Source organism: Leptonychotes weddellii, chromosome 11 (assembly GCF_054177405.1).
Source record: "Leptonychotes weddellii isolate Sample4059 chromosome 11, ASM5417740v2, whole genome shotgun sequence".
Classification (NCBI taxonomy): Eukaryota; Metazoa; Chordata; class Mammalia; order Carnivora; family Phocidae; genus Leptonychotes; species Leptonychotes weddellii.
In genome coordinates this window covers 23628901-23648687 of record NC_138379.1, presented here as the reverse complement: position 1 = coordinate 23648687, position 19787 = coordinate 23628901, and the positions used below count along the sequence as shown (strand labels likewise).

Below are 19787 nucleotides of genomic sequence, written 5' to 3'. Positions count from 1 at the left end.
GGTGGGAATGCAAGTTGGTACAGCCACTTTGGAAAACAGTGTGGAGGTGCCTCAAAAAATTAAAAATAGAGCTACCCTATGACCCAGCAATTGCACCACTCGTTATTTACTCCAAAGACACAGATGTAGTGAAAAGAAGGGCCATATGCACCCCAATGTTCATAGCAGCAATGTTCGCAATATCCAAACTGTGGAAAGAGCCGAGATGCCCTTCATCAGATGAATGGATAAAGAAGACGTGGTCCATATATACAATGGAATATTACTCAGCCATCAGAAAGGATGAATATCCAACTGTTACAACAACATGGGTGGGACTGGAGGAGATTATGCTAAGTGAAATAAGTCAAGCAGAGAAAGTCAATTATCATATGGTTTCATTTATTTGTGGAACATAAGGAATAGCATGGAGGACATTAGGAGAAGGAAGGGAAAAATGAAGGGGGGTAAATCGGAGGGAGAGATGAACCATAAGAGACTATGGACTCTGAGAAACAAACTGAAGGTTTTAGAGGGGAGGAGGTGGGGGGATGGGTTAGCCTGGTGATCTTGTGTCTTTCATCAGTACCAGCAACACCAACACTGTGTTATTGATCCTTCGTTGGGGCAGAATAAATGAAAGATACTTAAACATTATCAATTGTATAGCTAAAAATACATGATTTGTTTGAACTCCCTTTGCACACATGTGCATGGAAAGTATGGTTTTGCAACTGATGTCATAACCTTGTGTGTAGGGACGCCTGGGTGGCTCAGTCGGTTAAGCATCTGCCTTCGGCTCAGGTCATGATCCAGGGTCCTGGGCATCGGGCTCTCTACTCAGCAGGGAGCCTGCTTCTCCCTCTCCCTCTGCCTGCCACTCCACCTGCTTGTGTGCACTCTCTCTCTCTCTCAAATAAATAAATAAATAAATAAAATCTTTAAAAACTAAAACCTTGTGTGTGAAACCATCTGCATTTAGTTAGAACATCTTGATTATCTGAACAGGGGTTTACAAAAAAAAGAGGCAGAAAAAATTGTTTATCAGTCAGAAAGTAAGATTATGATGATAAACTGAGTCTGACAAGTGAAAGAATTTTAATTGTAAAAATGCTGAAGTCTGAACAAGAAAGAGTGAGAGTTTTGTGACCAGCTGTGACACAGACCCCCGTCACAGGCACCTGAGGGCAGCTTGGAAGCACACTGATTCCCATTTGGCTATGCCCTGTTAGGACTCTAAGAATTACTAGCATGACATACAGCTCTGATTACTACCCACAGCATGACGCAGAACCAGATGACCATGAAATTGGATTACCTTTCACGCTGCTCTTGATTTTTATTTAATTTTGTTATTAATCATTGTTCTTAAATGATAGAGTTAAATGTGAGCTGTAGTCAAAAGTTCCTTTAGAGGGTTTTAAATAAATGCTTAAGATTAAATCCTTAGTCCTTTTGCCTATTTGTTGAATCTGAACATACCTGCACTTGGATATATAATCAACTTTGAACAGGAGGAGTCTTTCATTTTCCACCTACTGATTTTACTGGGACAAATTAAAACAGCAAACAATTGCTGTTGAAATGTCAAGGCTAAAATGTCACAGAAACATCAAGTTCAGTGAAGTTGTAGCTCCTGCTCGGAGTAGGCTGACACAATCATCAGTGTGTCTTTAAGGATGTGGATGTGACCTTACATTGCAAAGCTGCATGGCTGCAACCTTCACATTTCCTGTCACAGTCCTTGAGTCAATCCTCAAGCCCCCACAGTCAAGTGAGTTTCCATTTCATTCTTGAGTTCACGCAGGTAAATGGGTGGGTATATGCTCAAACTCAGAGATGCATTATCACATTAATCCGAGTCCATTCATCTCATTGCTCTGACTTTTTTTTTCTTATTTCTTTTCAAATAAAAAAATGCTTTACCCGCTGCCCTCCATTGCTTGTTGATAACTCAGAAAAGCACTCTGGTAAGAGTCAAGAGCCAGGCGACGACTTGGCCAATGACTGTTCAAGATCTTTTACTTCTTCATGCTTCAGTATCCCTCTTTGCAAAATGAGAATGATAATATCTGGCCCAATTCCACAGATGGCCAGAATAAAAGCACTTAAAATTCTTTGGAAGAAAAGCATAAGAATATTGTGACTTTAAAAAGTAAATGGCAAAAAATAAGAAAATGAACACAGCAAGTAAACAACAGAAGAAATTGTCAGTTGTGGGCAATGTTGTTACTAGTATTCTCTTTTCTTTCTTGTTATCTAGTCTCAAAATATCTTGTAATTCTATCGTGGCTGAAGTTTGTATGCATACTGCCAAATGCTGTAATATTCTTTAGGATTCAATATTACAGGGAAACATACAGGGATGGAATTCACCACTGAGAAACACTTTCATTTCTGTATCTGACTCCCCTCTCAGACTATAAACTCTGATATTTGATGAGAGCACAAAGCCTCATTTGTTTTGGTCCAAATAGCCAGATATGTGGGTGGATGCATTCTCCCAAGGAATGTCACCAAAGTTCACATCTGCTTATTCCACAACATGAGGCATCTGACCATTTGCCTATCTCAATATAGTGTGAAGCGCTTTTCCTACATGAAAATAAATTGCTTCCATCCAAAAAAATGTATTGAGCATGAACAACATAAAAGGCGCTTTGCTAGGTACCATGGAGGATGTAAAGATGAATAAATCAGTTCTTGCCCTTATGAGAACTTTATAGGCCCACATTCTTAGATATAGATTTAGATTAAATTCTCCTCCCAAAACAGAGACCGTGGTGTTTATCTTTGTGTCCTCAGTGCTTAGTGATGTAGTTTGGCTAAATGAATGAATAAGCAGAAGAATGGGTGTTCTAAAAGATGTTTCCTGTTCTAGGATGTCAAACACAAGAAATCATTTCTAGTCTTTTCTCCCTCTGATCCCAGTTGCTTAAAAACAACAAAAGGATTGAAGGGGAGAAGAAGGATCTATCATAGAAACAAGCTAAAGACAAGGTGGACAAATGGAAACCAAGGAGGAAGACATTGGGAGAAGGGAAAAGAAAGAGCACTATCTCGAAGGAATCAATGAAGACAAAATTTCTGCAGAAAGCTTAGGAAAAATTCACTTAATTCTAAATAATTAGAATATAAAATAGGCAATAGCCTTTGTGGGGAGAAAAAAGAATTGGGTGGAAACTGAATTAAACACTAGAAAGGGGGGGGAAATGTTTCCTCTGATTTCCTGCAAGTGCCAAGCCACTTTGGTCAAAGCATGGAAACTTAAACAATGTTTCAAAGCATGTTACCATGTTATTTGGACAAAGAAGGATGTGAATGTTACCTAGCATAGATCCTCTGTCTGCCTGCTGCCTTCATTATTGAGGCAACAATTCCCAAACTCTTGGATCTCGGGACCTCCTTACACTCTTTAAGGCTATCAAGGGCCCTAAGGAGTCTTCACTTATTTGAATTCTATCTAACGGTATTCATCATATCATGTATTATTACAGAGATATTTTCAAAATGTCTCAAATCAAGACAACAAAGTGTACTTTTTTGTTGTGTTTCCACATAAACTCTAAGAAAAGTTCAAGATTTCAAGATAACTATTTATTTGAAAATAATGAGGTTATAGCTATCCTGACAGGTGTGATCAAAGAGAGCTAATTACAGAAGTAATGAGAACATATAAATTTTATTAATCTCTATAAAAATGTACATATTGAAACTTTAAGCCTACTACCATAGAACATACTAGAAAACAGAAGAATACCCATTCTATTAGTAGAGTGATGACATCATTCACGTCAGATCGGCCTCTGGAAATTTCCACCGGACAGTCATGAGACAATGAAAGCGAAAAAGGCAAATCATGTCTTATTACCCTAATGGAAATAGTTTTGACCTAGGAGACCCCTTCCCAGGATCTTGGAGACGTCCCAAGACCTGGCGGGCCACAATTTGAGAACTAATGTAAGCGATTAATTCTAAAGTCACTTCCCGTTTCTTCTTACTAATAAAGTGTATTTTCTCTGATGAATATTTTGTTCTCATTCCCGAACCACCCTTTGAGAACCGCTGACCTAAGGTAACCACAAGACAGACCCCGTAGCCCAGTGAAACCCAAAGTGAAAAGCCCGCGGGATGCGCCCAGGGCGCTCCGCTTAGCACTGAGAACTGAAACTGCCCCCTGAACTCTCAAGCAGCGCCGGGCGCAGAAATGAGTCCAAAACCTGCCGCCAAGGCGGGGCCAGAACGGGCTGCAGGCGGCCGGACTCGCCCGAGGCTCAGGGCGGAAGCTGCGGCGGCTCTGGAACCACCTGCCCACTGCCCGCCCGCCGCAGGTAGGCCGGCCCCCGGGGGGAGGAGCGCGGCCAGGTGCTCCCCAGGTAGCCACCTCCGCCCTCTCGCCCAGCTCTGGGCCGCGGCCTCCCGGGATCACCGTAGGAACTTACCGCGCGCGTCCTCGCGTGGACCAGGCGCCTCTCCACGGACCCCAGGCGCTTCCTCCGCCCCAACGCGGGAGCCTCCCCGGCCTCCCGGGATTGTTGCGGAGATTTGGGGGGCGCCGAGACGGAGGGTCTGGCGGCCGGAGGGACTACCCAACGACGGGGCTCCGGCCCGGGAGCCGCTGGAACATGCGCCCGGAGCCGCAGGTGCGGGGCCCGGAGGCTTGGCTCGGGCGGGGAATGGGTTCCTCGGAGGGGACCACCTCGGCGGACCCGGCCCGACTAGAACGGAAGGCAGAGGGCCGCCCGCGGCGACAGGTGCCCGCTCAGCCGTCGGCAGAGTCCCGGGGCGCGGCATTTGTCCCTAGGCACTCTCGGGCTTTCCGGGCGCGGGTCGGGACGGGCGACCGAAACCCGCGAGCCGGGCGCAGTCGGGCTGTTAAGAGAGCGGCAGGTCGGTGATTCAGTACCCCCAGGAACTCAAAGTGCTGAGCCAGGGGCTTTTTTGACTTTTTCTTTTTGTTACTTTGTTTGTCTTAGTTTGTTTGACAGTTACCAGACTATGATTACACTGCTGGTTCTACTCAGCCAACTGCCCATAGTTACCTTCGCGTTTCCTCATTGCACAAGGAGTCCGAAGGAGCCCAGGCATGCTCGAGAAGAAGGTAAGCATGGCTGCCGTCTCGAGTAACCTCCCTGAAAAGCCGAGCCAGGTATTACAAATCTCAAAGGAGAAAGTGTAGTCTTTGAAATGACATGCCCCCATCAATCAAAGAAGCGTTACAATATCCTCTAGTTTAACTTGTGGTCTGCTTGGCAATGTTGTGGTTATGTTAGGTACAATTTATACAAATTTCTTTCTGTGAGTTATTTTTTTTTTTTAAAGATTTTATTTATTTATTCATGAGAGACAGAGAGAGAGACAGAGGCAGAGGGAGAAGCAGGCTCCCCGCGGAGCAGGGAGCCCGATGCGGGACTCGATCCCAGGACCCTGGGATCATGACCTGAGCCGAAGGCAGACGCTTAACCGACTGAGCCACCCAGGCGTCCCTGTGAGTTATTTTTGATAAATATATATTTAAGACCTGGTTTGTGGTTCACTGAATGGAACACCTATTTCAACTTCCGAAAAACAGTGAGCACCGTTTTTCTAGATGAGGCTATGTGGTAAATATAATTACTTGTTTTTTCTGGAAAGATGGACAGTGAATCCAGGATCTAGTCTGGACTTGTTATGAGACCCCAGGGCAAGTTACTTAACCCCTTTCTGCTTGAATTTCTTCCTCTGTAAAATGATGGGGGTGGGGAGTGGAACAATCCCTGAGGTCCTTTTTGACATCAAATTGTCTGGTTATCTGGATAAAGTCAGATGCTTGTGAAAGATTAGGTTTGGTAACCTAGAATTTCATACCTTGTGGGTTCCAGGTCATAAACAGACTGGTTCCTGTCTGCATTTTAAAAGTCTAACCTAGGGGCGCCTGGGTGGCTCAGTCGGTTAAGCGTCTGCCTTCGGCTCAGGTCATGATCCCAGGGTCCTGGTATCGAGCCCCGCATCGCTTCTCCCTCTCCCACTCCCCCTGCTTGTGTTCCCTCTCTCGCTGTGTCTCTCTCTGTCAAATAAATAAATAAAATCTTAAAAATAAAATAAATTAAAAGTCTAACCTAGAAATCAGAACCAGAAAAGAAAAAAAAAATGGCTTTGGCTTCAGCATCCTTCTCCCTGCCTGGTCATTGTGCTTCCCTATCCCCACACATTCCTGTCCCTTAATCCTTTTCATCAGATCTACTCTCAGCTCATTTTCATTTAGGAAGGATCTGTTACACTAATACTCCTGGGTAACTTATTAATGATTAATACAGCTTGGTGTATTAAACCTTCCAGGAGGATGTGTGTGTGTTTGTGCATGTGTGTGTTTTAAGATGGGAAATCTTAACCCAAAGGAACCAAACCCTGATGGTAGAATTCTAGGCAACTGGATAAGCTAGCTAATGAGAATAGGGAGAGATTTTGGAAGGAGAGCCTTCTTGTTACCTCCCAAGTTCCACCACATATGTAAGTCCACTCATATATAAAATTGAAGGTCCATACTCAGTGGGACCAGATGCTGATCCCCAGTATGCTGGTGAGTATATTCATTGATTCATATAATGCAGACATAAAAGACATTCCCAAGGACATCACAAATTATGGAAGGAATTCAGAGATCATACTTGAGTGCAGATGGCTGGAAATATCTGTGGGAAATGTAAATGAGGAATCCTATCTATTTTAAAAGCTGATTTGCTCAGTTAGTAATCACTTTATTAACACATACTATATGCCAGGCCCTCATCTAAGTACTGGGGATATAGCAATGAAAGTCTATAATCCCTGCCCTGAAGAGAATGGAGGGTCAGTTGGTGGGTTTGAAATAGCAGGATGCACAGACACCCTCTTAGGATGGCCTAAAATGGGAGAAATAGAAATGGGAAGAGAACTTGAGGAGGCACATACAAAAGGACTAAAGACAGTGTATCCTCCATCAGGGGCGAGAGGGAAAATAAGACTTCTCACTGGAAGTTCAGGATGCTCCCAGGACAAGGAGGTTTGCTTCTTTGGATAACAAACAAATTCAGAGTTACTTAGGATCCCAGTAACAAAGGACAATATTTCTCCTAAGATCAAAAGGGAGGCAGGGAAAAATTTAATAAAGCACCGAAGGCCTAAAGTCAACCCCTGACTGAATCAGAACTTTCACACTCAGGGAAGTGATACACAGTAGCTCCTGGAGGGCACATTTAATTCATGGGTGAAGACTTTTACTGGCATAAGTATCATTTCAGGAACAATAAAAATGTTTATGATTCTCTCATTCTTATTTTCCTTTCAAGTTGAAAGTAGTTCTATTGAGTCCCATCTGGAGGGCACAGAGTATTTTTATAACTCACATAACCTACTTGAAGGGAAGACCAACAATGAGAAATTTGGCACTACTTTCTTAGCCAATAAAATGTAAAGATCTGGCCGTATCTGAAAAGTAGCAATACAGAAGCAGATTTCTAATTCTTCTTCTGAAATTCGATTCCATGTAGTAAATATAGCTAAGTTAGGCAGGCCGTGAGTTACTTCATCACTGGTTTAGTATTTTAAACCTACAACGAAATGAGTAATACCAGACTATACCTATGAATTGCTTTAACTGGTAGAATTTAGGTCCAAGAATTTCTTTCCAATGTAGAAAAATTGAGTTCATTTACTCATTTAGTAAATCATTTTTTGAGCACCTCATATGTGTCAGGCACCACCTGTGTGTGTACTTTAGTGGAATTTTTCTTCTAGTGAGGGGAACAGAGTGGTCACAAGTAAGTGGTAACACATGCAGAACACACCAGATGGTGGTGCACGCTATGGAGAGAAACCAAGTGTAGTAGGGAGAGGGAGCGCCAGAGGTGGGTGGGTGGGGATGAGGTTTCAAGGTCACATTGACCAAAATCCTAAAGGAGGTGAAAGAAGAAAGTTCTATTCAGGGGAAACAGCCAGTACAAAGGCAGGAGAGAACCAGGTGCACTGGAAGTGTTTTTAACAGCACAATGTTAAAAACAGACTGTAGGGGAGCAAGGCAACCCCTCAGAGGGCCATGATGAGAATCCCAGTGAGAGGTGAAGGTAACTTGGAAAATTGTTCATTTTGTCTCCTTTTGGTGACAAAATGCCCTCTGCCCTCCCCCCTGTGTGCATGCGTTCTCTCTCTCTCTAAAATAAATAAATAAATCCTTAAAAAAAGGTAAAAAGAATTGGTAAAATTATATATATATATTTATATATTTAATCTAACCCATTATATCCAAAATATCATTTCCAAATACAAGCAATATGAAACATTAAGATATTTTACTTTTTAATTAAATCTTCAAATCCAGTGTATATTTTACATTTCTAGCACGTCTCAGTTCAGACTAGCCACAGTTCAAGTGCTCAATAGCAATATGTGCCTAGTGGCTACCATATTGAACAGAACAGCTCTATAAGATTCAGACCTGTATGGAAAAGTGATTGACTAGTGGAAAAAAATATCTTGGACAAGGTGTGACTGTTCTCGTGGGGCTAAGAATAAATGGCCAAGCTGAGGTCATTCACAAATCAGAATTAGTCTTTCAGGCCATGCTCTCTCATCAGTCCTGAACTGTCTTTCAATTGCCCACTCTAATATATTCTTCCTTTATAGTAATGGTTAACAGTGCAAAACACCAAATTCTTTTAAGCATTTGATGTAGTTTTCAGAGAGTTTCTGAATTCCAGTCTTGGTAATGTGATCTGGAGCAAGATTTCTTAAGCATTCTTTGTGTGATACCAGAATGAGTTTAAAGTTTGTGGGTTTTGAAAATACTGCCATGGTGGGATATTTTGGTTTTGTGTTACCCTGTGCTTAACTCTATTGTGTTTACCATTTACCTTCCCAGAAAAGGTAGAGGGAGTCTTATGAAGCATTGTAGACACATCTTTAGGGGATGGGGAGAGAGAGGCAGCTACTTGTTTAGGAGGGGCTGAATGTCTGTTAATTAACCTTATAATTACCTTATAATTTTATTAACTTAGAAGTTTAAAATTTTATAAGTTTTTAGTATAAACTTGCTCTAAAATTTTTAACATAAATCAATAATTTTAAAACATAAAGAGATCTTAGTAATTCTTTAGTTCATTTATCAATTTTACAAATCAGGAAATGGCAACACAGAGATATAAGTGATTTATCCCAGATAAACCATCAATAGCCAAGCCAAATCACAACCAAGAATCTCTGTCTTCTCTTAGACCAATACTCTATCCTTTACACCAGACTAATTTTTCTCAGTCAAGATAATAGAGAGCCAACCCTTTAGAAGTAGAAGAGTCTGACCTGTCACTTCTTGGAAATACTGTCTAGAGGGAAAAGTGATATTTAAATAATTTTCATTTATGCTAATAACTTTGGACATAACCAACTCAAGTATTTTCTGGGCTTATGCTAATATTTGTATGTCATATTTAACAGACGTTATTTTTACTGATGACATTTCTTTTTGTCAGAATTTATAATCATACAGGGATGCCTGGGTGGCTCAGTCAGATAAGTGGGTGCCTTCAGCTGCCTTCAAGGGTTCTGGGATTGAGCCCCGAAGCCTGCTCCCTGCTCAGCCAGGAGACTGCTTCTCCCTGTGCCCCTCCCCCACTTGTGCTCGGTCTCTCTCTTTCTCTCTCTCTCAAATAAATAAGTAAAATCTTGAAAAAAAAAAATTTAAAACCATACAAAAAAAGTTTGGCATAATTTTACATCAAGAGAATTATTCAGTTCTTCCACAATTAAAACAGGAATGTTCTGCCCTATTTTTATCAACCTTTGAAATCTTTCTACTTCTTTATTAGTCTTCACAGCAAAAGAAGAAGCAAACCTTTTCATACATAGACACCTGCTATATAATAGATTTGATTTGGAGCTCTTCACTCCCGGTGACCTAGAAAGAGAGTGCAGAGAAGAAATTTGTAATTATGAAGAAGCCAGAGAAATCTTTGTGGATGAAGATAAAACGGTAATTTGGTTGACAATGTTAATTGGCTGGAAATTTATTAAATCATACTTAAGAAAATGGTACATTAAGTCATCAGAGATTTTATGCTTTAAATAGAATCGAGATTTTATGCCTGTTATCCCTTTCTACTTCCTTAAAATGCTAACAAACCTATTTAGACTTGGCTTTAAAATACTTAATTAAATGGACTTAGAGTAATTGGAAAATTATCGATTGTGTTGTGATTTTGTGTGTGTGATGTTTATTATATTTAAAAACAATCATGGGGGTGCCTGGGTGGCTCAGTCGTTAAGCGTCTGCCTTCAGCTCAGGTCATGATTCCAGGTCCTGGGATCGAGCCCCGCATCGGGCTCCCTGCTCAGCGGGGGGCCTGCTTCTCCCTCTCCCACTCCCCCTGCTTGTATTCCCTCTCCCGCTGTGTCTCTCTCTGTCAAATAAATAAATAAAATCTTTAAAAAAAAAAAAAAATCATGAAGTGGAATGAATTACATTTTAGGATACTAATTGAGTTAGTTCTCTGACTCAGGCTTCAATCATTCTAGACTCAGAGCAATTTTTCCTACCAGTGACCTTATCTTTTCTGATTACTGTATTTATTAACAATCTATTATGTGCCAAGTCCTCTGCCAGAGACTGAGGATATAAAATATATAGTCTCTGCATTCAAGAGTTTATTGTTTGGTATATCAGTGTAATTTAAGGGAGAAACTTTTAGAAGTTCTCCTTTGAAATGTAATTAAATCCTGTCCATTAATCTTGGAACAGTACAAAACAAACAGACAACACGGTCCCTGTTATAATCTGGCATATTCTTAAAGAATACTGAGTGACTCAAATTCTTTACTTTTGTAAATTAAATAAGCACAGCTCCTTTTCCCCTTCCTCAAGAGTTCCACTTTACTCTTTGGTCAATAAGACCAAGGAACTCTAGGTATCCTTCAAATACAGGCATTAATGGAACTTAGTTCTTTTTTCTCCCAAAATTGCGCCCAGCTTCTCATTCCCTGCTAATATCTGCCACATCTGCTGGAGAAGGAAAACAAAGTCTATACTTTGTAGCTGTGCCCGTTGAAATTTTATTCTGTTTTTTTTGCAAACGCATTTTATGATTTTATCATGGTTCCTTAAAATCTGCCTCATTCTCTCAAGTAACATTGAACTTGAAGAATCTCAGGGATGTCTTTCCCCAGATCAATCCCTTTCAGTACAATCTCCTGGCAAACCGAGGGCGCACCGAGCGTAGAAAAATTCAGAGTCCTTTTCAAACTTGGTAATGGGTCCCCCCCTGCTTTAGCCTCCGCCTTTGGTGCTGTCACCGACTAATATGATGGTTTCACTGTATGTCTGAGCGGGGACTCTGAGCAGGTGAAGGGAGAGTGGCAGGGGACAGTAGTAGAGACCGGGCACTGGCAGTCATCCCCTGACCAATTCCAGAGTCAGGAGAAACAGTGGTGGGTGGCAGTGCTTAAATTAGAGTGCACGCCCTCCAGCTTGAATAAACTAGTATCCTCTGTGGCACATGCCAAGAATTTACCACCCCAGTCCGGGTCATTGGGATCACATGAAATGATAACAAAACAATGAAATAAACTTGGAAATTTTACCTTTCTCTTAGATGGCGTTCTGGCAGGACTATTCCATCAAAGGACCAACCACAAAATCCGGTAAGGCAAGAATGGATGAAATTTAATCTTATTCCCACCCTCTCTCTATTCTAAATACATCTTAGTTTCATTGTTTGAGTTTGGTTGTTGCTCAACATACATGCCTTGTAAATCCAGGGATGATTTCTCAATTATACACTAGGCTATCTAAGACAGAGGAAGCCACATTCATCTTTACACACTGAAAATCAAGTTTGGTGAGATACTAGGGAAATGAGATAATAGGCTTAAAGGTGTTTTAAACCACTCAGCTAAGTCAAGACTTGCACAGAATAAAAGTAGGACTCCATTAGTTCCAAGTAGTAAGCTATTTTAATTATTTTTTCTTTTTTACCATTACAAGTAAATGGAATACTTCTGCTACTAGGTAAAGAGTGTTAGAATTAAATAAGTTCTATAGAGGGGAGATCTTTACTTATCTGTATTATCATCTCTAGCTGCTTTTTATCAGGTCTTTTTTTTGTCAGATCTTCCTTCATTCCCATCAGGTAGAGCCCCAGCTACGAGGAGACTTTATTACATTGCTAGGCTAGTGTTGCTTAGTACAGTTATCTGTGTATTTAATACCAAAATGTGCCTAGTTGAACAAAGAATATATTATGCTTAGTCTTTTTTTTTAAGGTTATTTATTTTTTTAGTATCTCTACCCCCATCATGGGGCTCGAACTCATGACCCTGCGATCGCATTGCATGCCGTTCTGACTAAACCAACCCAGGCATCCCAGAATATGTTTAGTCTTGAATACTATCCATTTAATATGACCTATTTAAAGTAAATGAAACTTGGGGGTCCCTGGGGGGCTCTGTCGGTTAAGCATCTGCCTTCAGCTCAGGTCATGATCCCAGGACTCTGGGATCGAGCCCCACATGGGGCTTCCTGCTCAGCAGGACAGTCTGTTTCTCCCTCCCCTCCCCCGCCCACTTATGCTCTCTCTCGCTCTCTTTCTTTAAAAAAAAATTTTTTTTTATTTATTTATTTGACAGAGAGTGAGAGAGAGCACAAGCAGGGGGAGTGGCAGGCAGAGGGAGAGAGAGAAGCAGACTCCCTCTGAGCAGGGAGCCTGATGTGGGGCTCAATCCCAGGACCCTGGGATCATGACCTGAGTGGAAGGCAGATGCCTAACCAACTGAGCCACCCAGGCGCCCCTAAATAAAATCTTTAAAAAATAAAATAAATGAAATCATAACTAGGGCTTTTAGGAAGTGTCATTTATAAATTTTTGTCACTAGCACAAAGACTTTTTAAAGAAGTCAGTATTATTAGATTCTTAATAGTATGCGTAGATCCAGTGTTAAATTTATTGAAATCATAGGCAGTGCTTTTCAGTTGTTATATCTACATTATTTTATTGATTTCTCTTAAGATGTTAACAGAGAGAAAGTTGATGTCCTGGGCCTTCTGACTGGATTAATTGCTGCTGGAGTATTTTTGGTTATTTTTGGATTACTTGGTTACTATCTTTGTATCACCAAGTGTAACAGGCAACAATATCCCAGGTAAGTACCAAGTAAAAATATTGAATTCACTATTATACATTCTATATTGTTATTTTAAAATGGATAAAAATGGCTGTCTATTTTTTAAATAAACATTTCACTCTGGAATAATTTTAGATATACAGGAAAGTTGCAAAGATCACACAGAGAGTTCCCATCCTTCAACCAGTTTCCCTCATTGTGAACATCTCACATTCCCATAGTACATTTGTAAAACAAACCAGCCAACACTGGTACATTACTATTAACTAAACTCCAGACCTTATTCAGATTTCACCAATTTTGTCATTCATGTCCTCCTTCTGCTCCAGGACCCAGTTAAGATATCGCATTGCATTTAGTTGTCATTGTCTCTCCAGTCTCCTCTGGTCTGTGACCGTTGTTTGGTTGCATAATTTAACACTTACATAAACAATGAAATGATGCTATTTTTAAGATCCTTCAAAAGAATACGAGAGGATTCACAAGTGTCAGCTTGATTTTTTAATATTTCCTTCTTAAGCAGGAAGTAGATACCAGTGTCCCCACATTGTTTCCAGAGGTTAAGAAGTCCCATCACTTCCTCTAAGTCACATCATTAACAGATCCAGCGATGTGGCAACCCAAATAGAAACAGTGTAATTAGCTTTTAAATTCAACCATGTTTATTGATACTTTAAATTAAATAAAAGTCAATGAAATAAAATGGTTGCCACTTGAAGATAATAACCCATTAATAAAGCTTGATAAAAATTCATAAAAGCCATAATTGTTTGGACAATAGAACCTCAACATCCTCATTAAAATAAAAAGTTATTCCCTATTATCTCTATTATCTTCTCAGTAAGTGTAGGTGAGTAAGTGTAAAAATAACCTTATTCAAAAAAAAATACCAGGTGCTAAACAGGCTATTCGAAATTGATGCTTACATATCCCTAGTCACACTTTCAAATTCTGGGAAAAGCTCATGATTGTAACCAGGTGACGAAAGGGTTATGGAAACAGTGGTGATGGTGGCACAACATTGTGAATTTAATTTATACCACTGAGTCACACACTTGAAAATGGTTAAAATGGCAATTTTATGTGATATATATTTTACCACTATAAAATTTTTTCTTTATGGTAAGAGTTTAGGGCAACAGACGTGGAATTAGATTCATCTATTGGAAGATAAAACTAAAACCATGGGGTGCCTGGCTGGCTCAGTCACTAGAGCATGCGACCCTTGATCTCAGGGTTGTGAGTTCGAACCCCACGTTGGGTGTAAAGATTACTTAAAAAAAAAAAAAAAAAAAAAAAACTGAAGCCGCGAGAGTAGGCAAGTTCTCAGAGTGTAATGAAAGGACAGATGGAAAAGGACAGAGCCTTAAAGGGTACTCATAGCAAAGGTGCAGAAAGAAGACATGCCAGAAAGAGGGCAGAGGACCGGGGCAACATAAATTGTAATTCTATCCCCAAGCTGGAATTCCTGAACAGCTCCCTGAGGCATTAACATGACCTGTGGGCATGGACAAAGGAGCTTGTCAGGGACCTCTGTAAATCCTATAAAAATCTGAGAAATGAGAGAAATGAGGAGGAACTTGCCTAATTGTTCTTAAGCCACCATCTTTTAAGCTGGTTTTATTAACTTCCCTTATTTAACAGGTAGGAAATAAGCAAGGCCTTTCCATTTTCTGGGACTTTTGAATAAAATTTTATTCAGTGTGGCTTTCTCTACAAGTCAGGGAGGAAGTCCTGGAAACTCTCAGACTAATGAAGATCTAGGCAAAAGTTGTCTTTAGAGACTCTTCTTGCCTTTATCTCTCTTTTCCTCCCCATTCATAATGTCTCTCCAAAAAAGTTCATGTATACCCTCATGCTTAATAACTGTGCTCAGGGCCTGTGATAATACAGCCATTATTCAGTGTCCTCATGCATGGTATTTTCTTCTCTCTTCTCTGTGCTTTGCTTCACTTTTCTACTTTTCTGCACCACTCCATCTTCTTACCTTAGGCCTTTTTTCTGTGAAACCTTCTAGCTTCTTCCCTGCTGTAGGTCAGAAGCAGAATTCAAATGCACAATTCAAATGGCAAAGTAATGCCATTATTACGTATGTTTTCTGTGTATGTTATTGTAAAATTTAAAAACCCTGAATATCTCTTATTTTATTTTGTTTTAAGATTTTAGTTATTTATGGGGGGTGGGGGGCAGAAGGAGAAAGAGAATCTTAAGTAGACTCCACACTGAGTACAGAGCCCAGCGCAGGGGTTGATCTCACGACCCTGAGATCATGACCTGAGCCAAAACCAAGAGTGGGACACTTAACCAACTGAGCCACCCAGGCGCCCCTGAATAGCTCTTATTTTAAAAGCAAGATTAGGGGGCTCCTGGGTGGCTCAGTCGTTAAGAGTCTGCCTTCAGCTCAGGTCATGATTCCAGGGTCCTGGGATCGAGCCCCACATCAGGCTCCCTGCTCGGCGGGAAGCCTGCTTCTCCCTCTCCCACTCCCCCTGCTTGTGTTTCCTCTCTCGCTGTCTCTCTCTCTGTCAAATAAATAAATAAAAATCTTTTTAAAAAATAAATAAATAAAAGCAAGATTAGTTATACTTAATGTTAGCACAGTATAATGCTATACAGCTCACAGATATTTTTACATGTATTGTTTCACTTTGATCCTCAGAGCCACCCTTTGACTTGAGAGGACATTGAACACTAGGTTTATAAGACATCCTTTTATTTGGGGACTGACTTTTAAAAACTTACTAAAGTACTTTTCATCTATTATTCCAAGAAATTCTTCTAGCAGAGTTATTTGTTCTCTTTCTGTATTTTGCAAGTCTGGAAGTGGAGGAAGGGTGAGGAAATATTTGAGAAAGAAAAGAGTAAAAAATAAGGTCATTGTCAAAAAAGTTTGCCTCATTCCTCTGTCAAAACATGTCAAAAAATGGGAAACAAGATCTTTTCATTTCTTAGTTCCTATATTTTATGGAGGAAAATAGGCATACTATGATGTTGTTAGTTTATTTGAGTTGTTATTCATGTATACTTTCTGATATCAATCATTTAAGATGTGTGTAAGAAATCACTATGTAGATTATTTAATAACTTTGATGTAATTATGATATTGTTTCTATATCTTATATTTGGAAGTCTACATGGAAGAGCTTATTTGTTCCACTAAAACATCTGTCTCTCCTGTTCCCTATAAGCAAACAAATAAAACTTTTCGTCATAAGTTAATGAATGTGGCAAGTGGCTAGCCTACCAGGAATCTGTTCCAGATTTCTGACAGGGGAGGAATTGTGTTGAGCCCTCTAAGTAAACTTGTGATGGATGCTCTCAGTCACTCCCCAACTATTGAAGAGCTGACTATCCAGTTCCTAGATTTACACAGATCTTCTTCACTTCTCTCTCTGCAATCATCCTCTCTCCTTTCCTCCAGTTTCATATCTCATGATTACCTCCAAGGAAGAGTTGTTCTAAGTACAAATTGACTGCCTTAGTTTGGAAAGTTTACAGTATTTTGAGTCTACTTAACTGTCTCTTGTCGGGAAGAATATTGAAATATTGATGAGAAGTTGGGGATTACCTATGAATTTTAATTATCCTTAATTAGGCATAGTTCTAGGAACTTAATTTATGCATAAGTGCTTCATAGACAGCCAACTTTACAGTCTAAACAGATCGATTTACTAATGTTTAAATTATAATTCATAATTCAATAGTGAGAAGGGAAAACACAGGCTCAAAACACCAGACCCCTACTGCATTTCAATTTTCACTGGCTGGTGTAGCTGACAGAGTTTTGTGGAAATGGTGGGGCTTGCACAAGGCCATATATTTTTTTAATTATTGGCCTTAGGTCAACAGAGTGGGGAAAAGACAATAACCTGAGAAAGCAAACAACAGCAGTGAAAGCACAGAAGCAGGACAGAGAATTTATTGCACACACAGAAGAGTGTAAAGGGGGTACCTTGCAAGAGCAGAGAGCTGTGAAAAATAAGGTGAAGCTAGAATAAGGGAGGCTTTAGAAAGGAGGCATGGGAGTTGAACTTGACTCAGTGGAAAGTAGGCTGCAGGTTAGACATTTGCAGAGAAGAGGGATATGACAGAAGTGCTATTTAGGAGGGATGGACCAGGCAACAGGACTGCAGAGGAGAGAGACAGGCATCACCTGTCGTGATTATCTCTGTGACATCAGGATCCTTGGCTTGGAGTAATGCTGCCTTTCAACAAGAAAGGGTTTGGTTTCACATCATATTTTGAGAAAGTTCTCATTTAGGAGTGGGAGAAAAAGGGAATTAGCATGTTTTGAGTCCTTATTATAGTGTTGCAGACACTACTTAGATGCTTTACATATAACATTTTTTCTGAATCCACACAAAACAACTCTGTTGAGGTAGCTATTATTGTCCCCATTTTACTTCAAAGGGAACAGATAACTTGCTTTGGCCACATAGCTATGAAATGAGAGGATCCAGTTTCAGATCCATGACTGACTCCAAAGCTCTCGATCTTTCCCCTATACCAAGACTCTTTCAGAGTATATGGGTAAAATAAAACTGTGGTTATATTAATAAATTGGGTTCAGGGGCGCCTGGGTGGCTCAGTCAGTTAAGCGTCTGACTTCAGCTCAGGTCACGTTCCCAGGATCCTGGGATCGAGGCCTGCTTCGGGCTCCTTGCTCCGCTGGATTCTGCTTCTCCCTCTCCTTCTGCCCTGCTGGGGCTCTCTGTCTCACTCTCTCAAATAAATAAAATCTTAAAAAATAAATAAATAACATAAATAAATAAATTGGGTTCAACTTTTATCAAAATCGTCAGTTGGGTTTTCTAATATTGCCATTTTAACCTAAAAATGCTGCCTTTCTAGACCTAAATGCTGTCTCTCTGTTTAGTTCTTCAGCCACCTACGTAAGAAGGGGGAGGCACACTCCCTCCATCATTTTCAGAAGACCTGAGGAGGCTGCCTTGACCCCGTCACCCCTTGCGGTGGAGGACACAGGATTACCTTCTTATGAACAGGCAGTGGCACTGACCAGAAAGCACAATGTTTCCCCGCCACCACCATATCCTGGGCCAGCAAAAGGGCTTCGAGTATTTAAAAAGTCTATGTCGCTCCCATCTCACTAAGCCCGCCATGGTGGTATCAGAGATACCTGTTATTTGAATGGTTCCTTTTCCCCAAACCAAAGAGACATGTTACTTCAGCCCCTTTATGACAAACCGCAAGGAGCAAAGAAAGAATAAGCATGTGTATATGACACCACAGCAGTTCTGTTGGCATCTTGGACCTGAACTTGATCATTATCGGCCTGGTAAGAAACTCACCATTACCAGTTTGATAAGAAACTTGGACTCCATAGCTTTGCAGTAAAGAAGAGAGCACTTTTTTGTTTATTTTAATGGTTCAGAAAATCTGTGTTATGGATGTCATAGCTAGAACCGGTGAACTGTCTTTTGTACAGATAAAGTTTGTAGATTTCTTGTGTTGAATATTAAAAAAAAAAAGTTTCTGATCATTAGATTATCCGAAGTCAGAATATTAGACCCACTCTTTATTAGGATTTCTTTGTGGTTGGAAATCTGTCACAAAATTGGACACTTCAGTATAAACTGGTGGCCTTAATATAATCACTTCGTTTTACATTTTAAATTATTGCATAGCATTCACCGTATTTTGTAGGTTTTAGTTGTTAACAATTGCTATCAGTCATGTTTTGTTATGGGAGTGGAGTAAGTAATTTAAAAGTCACTTGCTAGGGAGTGAGTTCTTCAGAGGGTACAGAGTTGCAATGGCAAGGATTTGCAAGGGTTGTTATACTATCAAATATATAGGCTTCAAATCTAGGAGTGACTAGAATTTGATAAAGTTGCCCATGCTACTGATGAGTAGACACATCCATTTTCATTGCTAAATTATCTATATATAACTACATGTAATTTTTTATCTTGAAAATATGTTGAAGTTTATAAATAATAGTTTGAGAACCTAGAAAAATTAATTTACTTTCCTGCTATTAAAATAATACCAACTAAAGTTACCAGCAACCCCTTGTATCTCTTAATGTCTGGACCCAAAACACCATAAGGAATCATTTTAACCTATACTTTGTCTCTTCTTTTAATTGTATATATGACCAGTCTTCCTTAAGAATGTAGTAGAATATAAGCTATAAACCTCTGGAGGAGTGTGTTTGCACACATTTACGTGAGTGGGTGTGGATGTAGATGTGAATTTATTTTCTCTTTTCAGGAACTCAAGAAATAACATACTCCTGAGAAATAAAAGAAAAAATTCTGTTCTTGTTGTTTTGCTAGGCATTCATTGCATTTTCCTATTATTTAAGACCATTTGTAAAATTGTATTTTGTTTTATAATTTTTACAGAAGTGAGACTAAAACCCACATATATTTGGTAATTCCTTCCAATTAAATGTTTAGAAAGTATAAATCATTACAATGTGTGTGTGAGTGTTTATGTCTCTCTTTTAAGACAAGATTATCTTTTTTTTTTTTTTTTAAAGATTTTATTTATTTGACAGAGAGACACAGCGAGAGAGGGAACACAAGCAGAGGGAGTGGGAGAGGGAGAAGCAGGCTTCCCGCGGAGCAGGGAGCCTGATGCGGGGCTCGATCCCAGGACCCTGGGATCATGACCTGAGCCGAAGGCAGACGCTTAACGACTGAGCCACCCAGGCGCCC

General features: G+C 40.2%; 2 protein-coding genes across 2 annotated transcripts in view; one reads left to right on the top strand and one right to left on the bottom strand.

Annotated features, from left to right (window-relative positions):
* CCDC73 (coiled-coil domain containing 73) overlaps positions 1-19787 on the bottom strand; it is a 198234-nt gene that overhangs the window by 153760 nt on the left and 24687 nt on the right. The gene's annotated exons all lie outside the window — the stretch shown is intronic.
* On the top strand, positions 4370-19539 carry PRRG4 (proline rich and Gla domain 4). The gene is made up of 6 exons (XM_081798390.1): positions 4370-4622; positions 4956-5080; positions 9798-9961; positions 11577-11625; positions 12990-13122; positions 17981-19539. Exons 2-6 carry the CDS (start codon positions 4978-4980, stop codon positions 18213-18215), a joined length of 684 nt encoding a protein of 227 aa, XP_081654516.1. The 5' UTR covers positions 4370-4622; positions 4956-4977; the 3' UTR covers positions 18216-19539.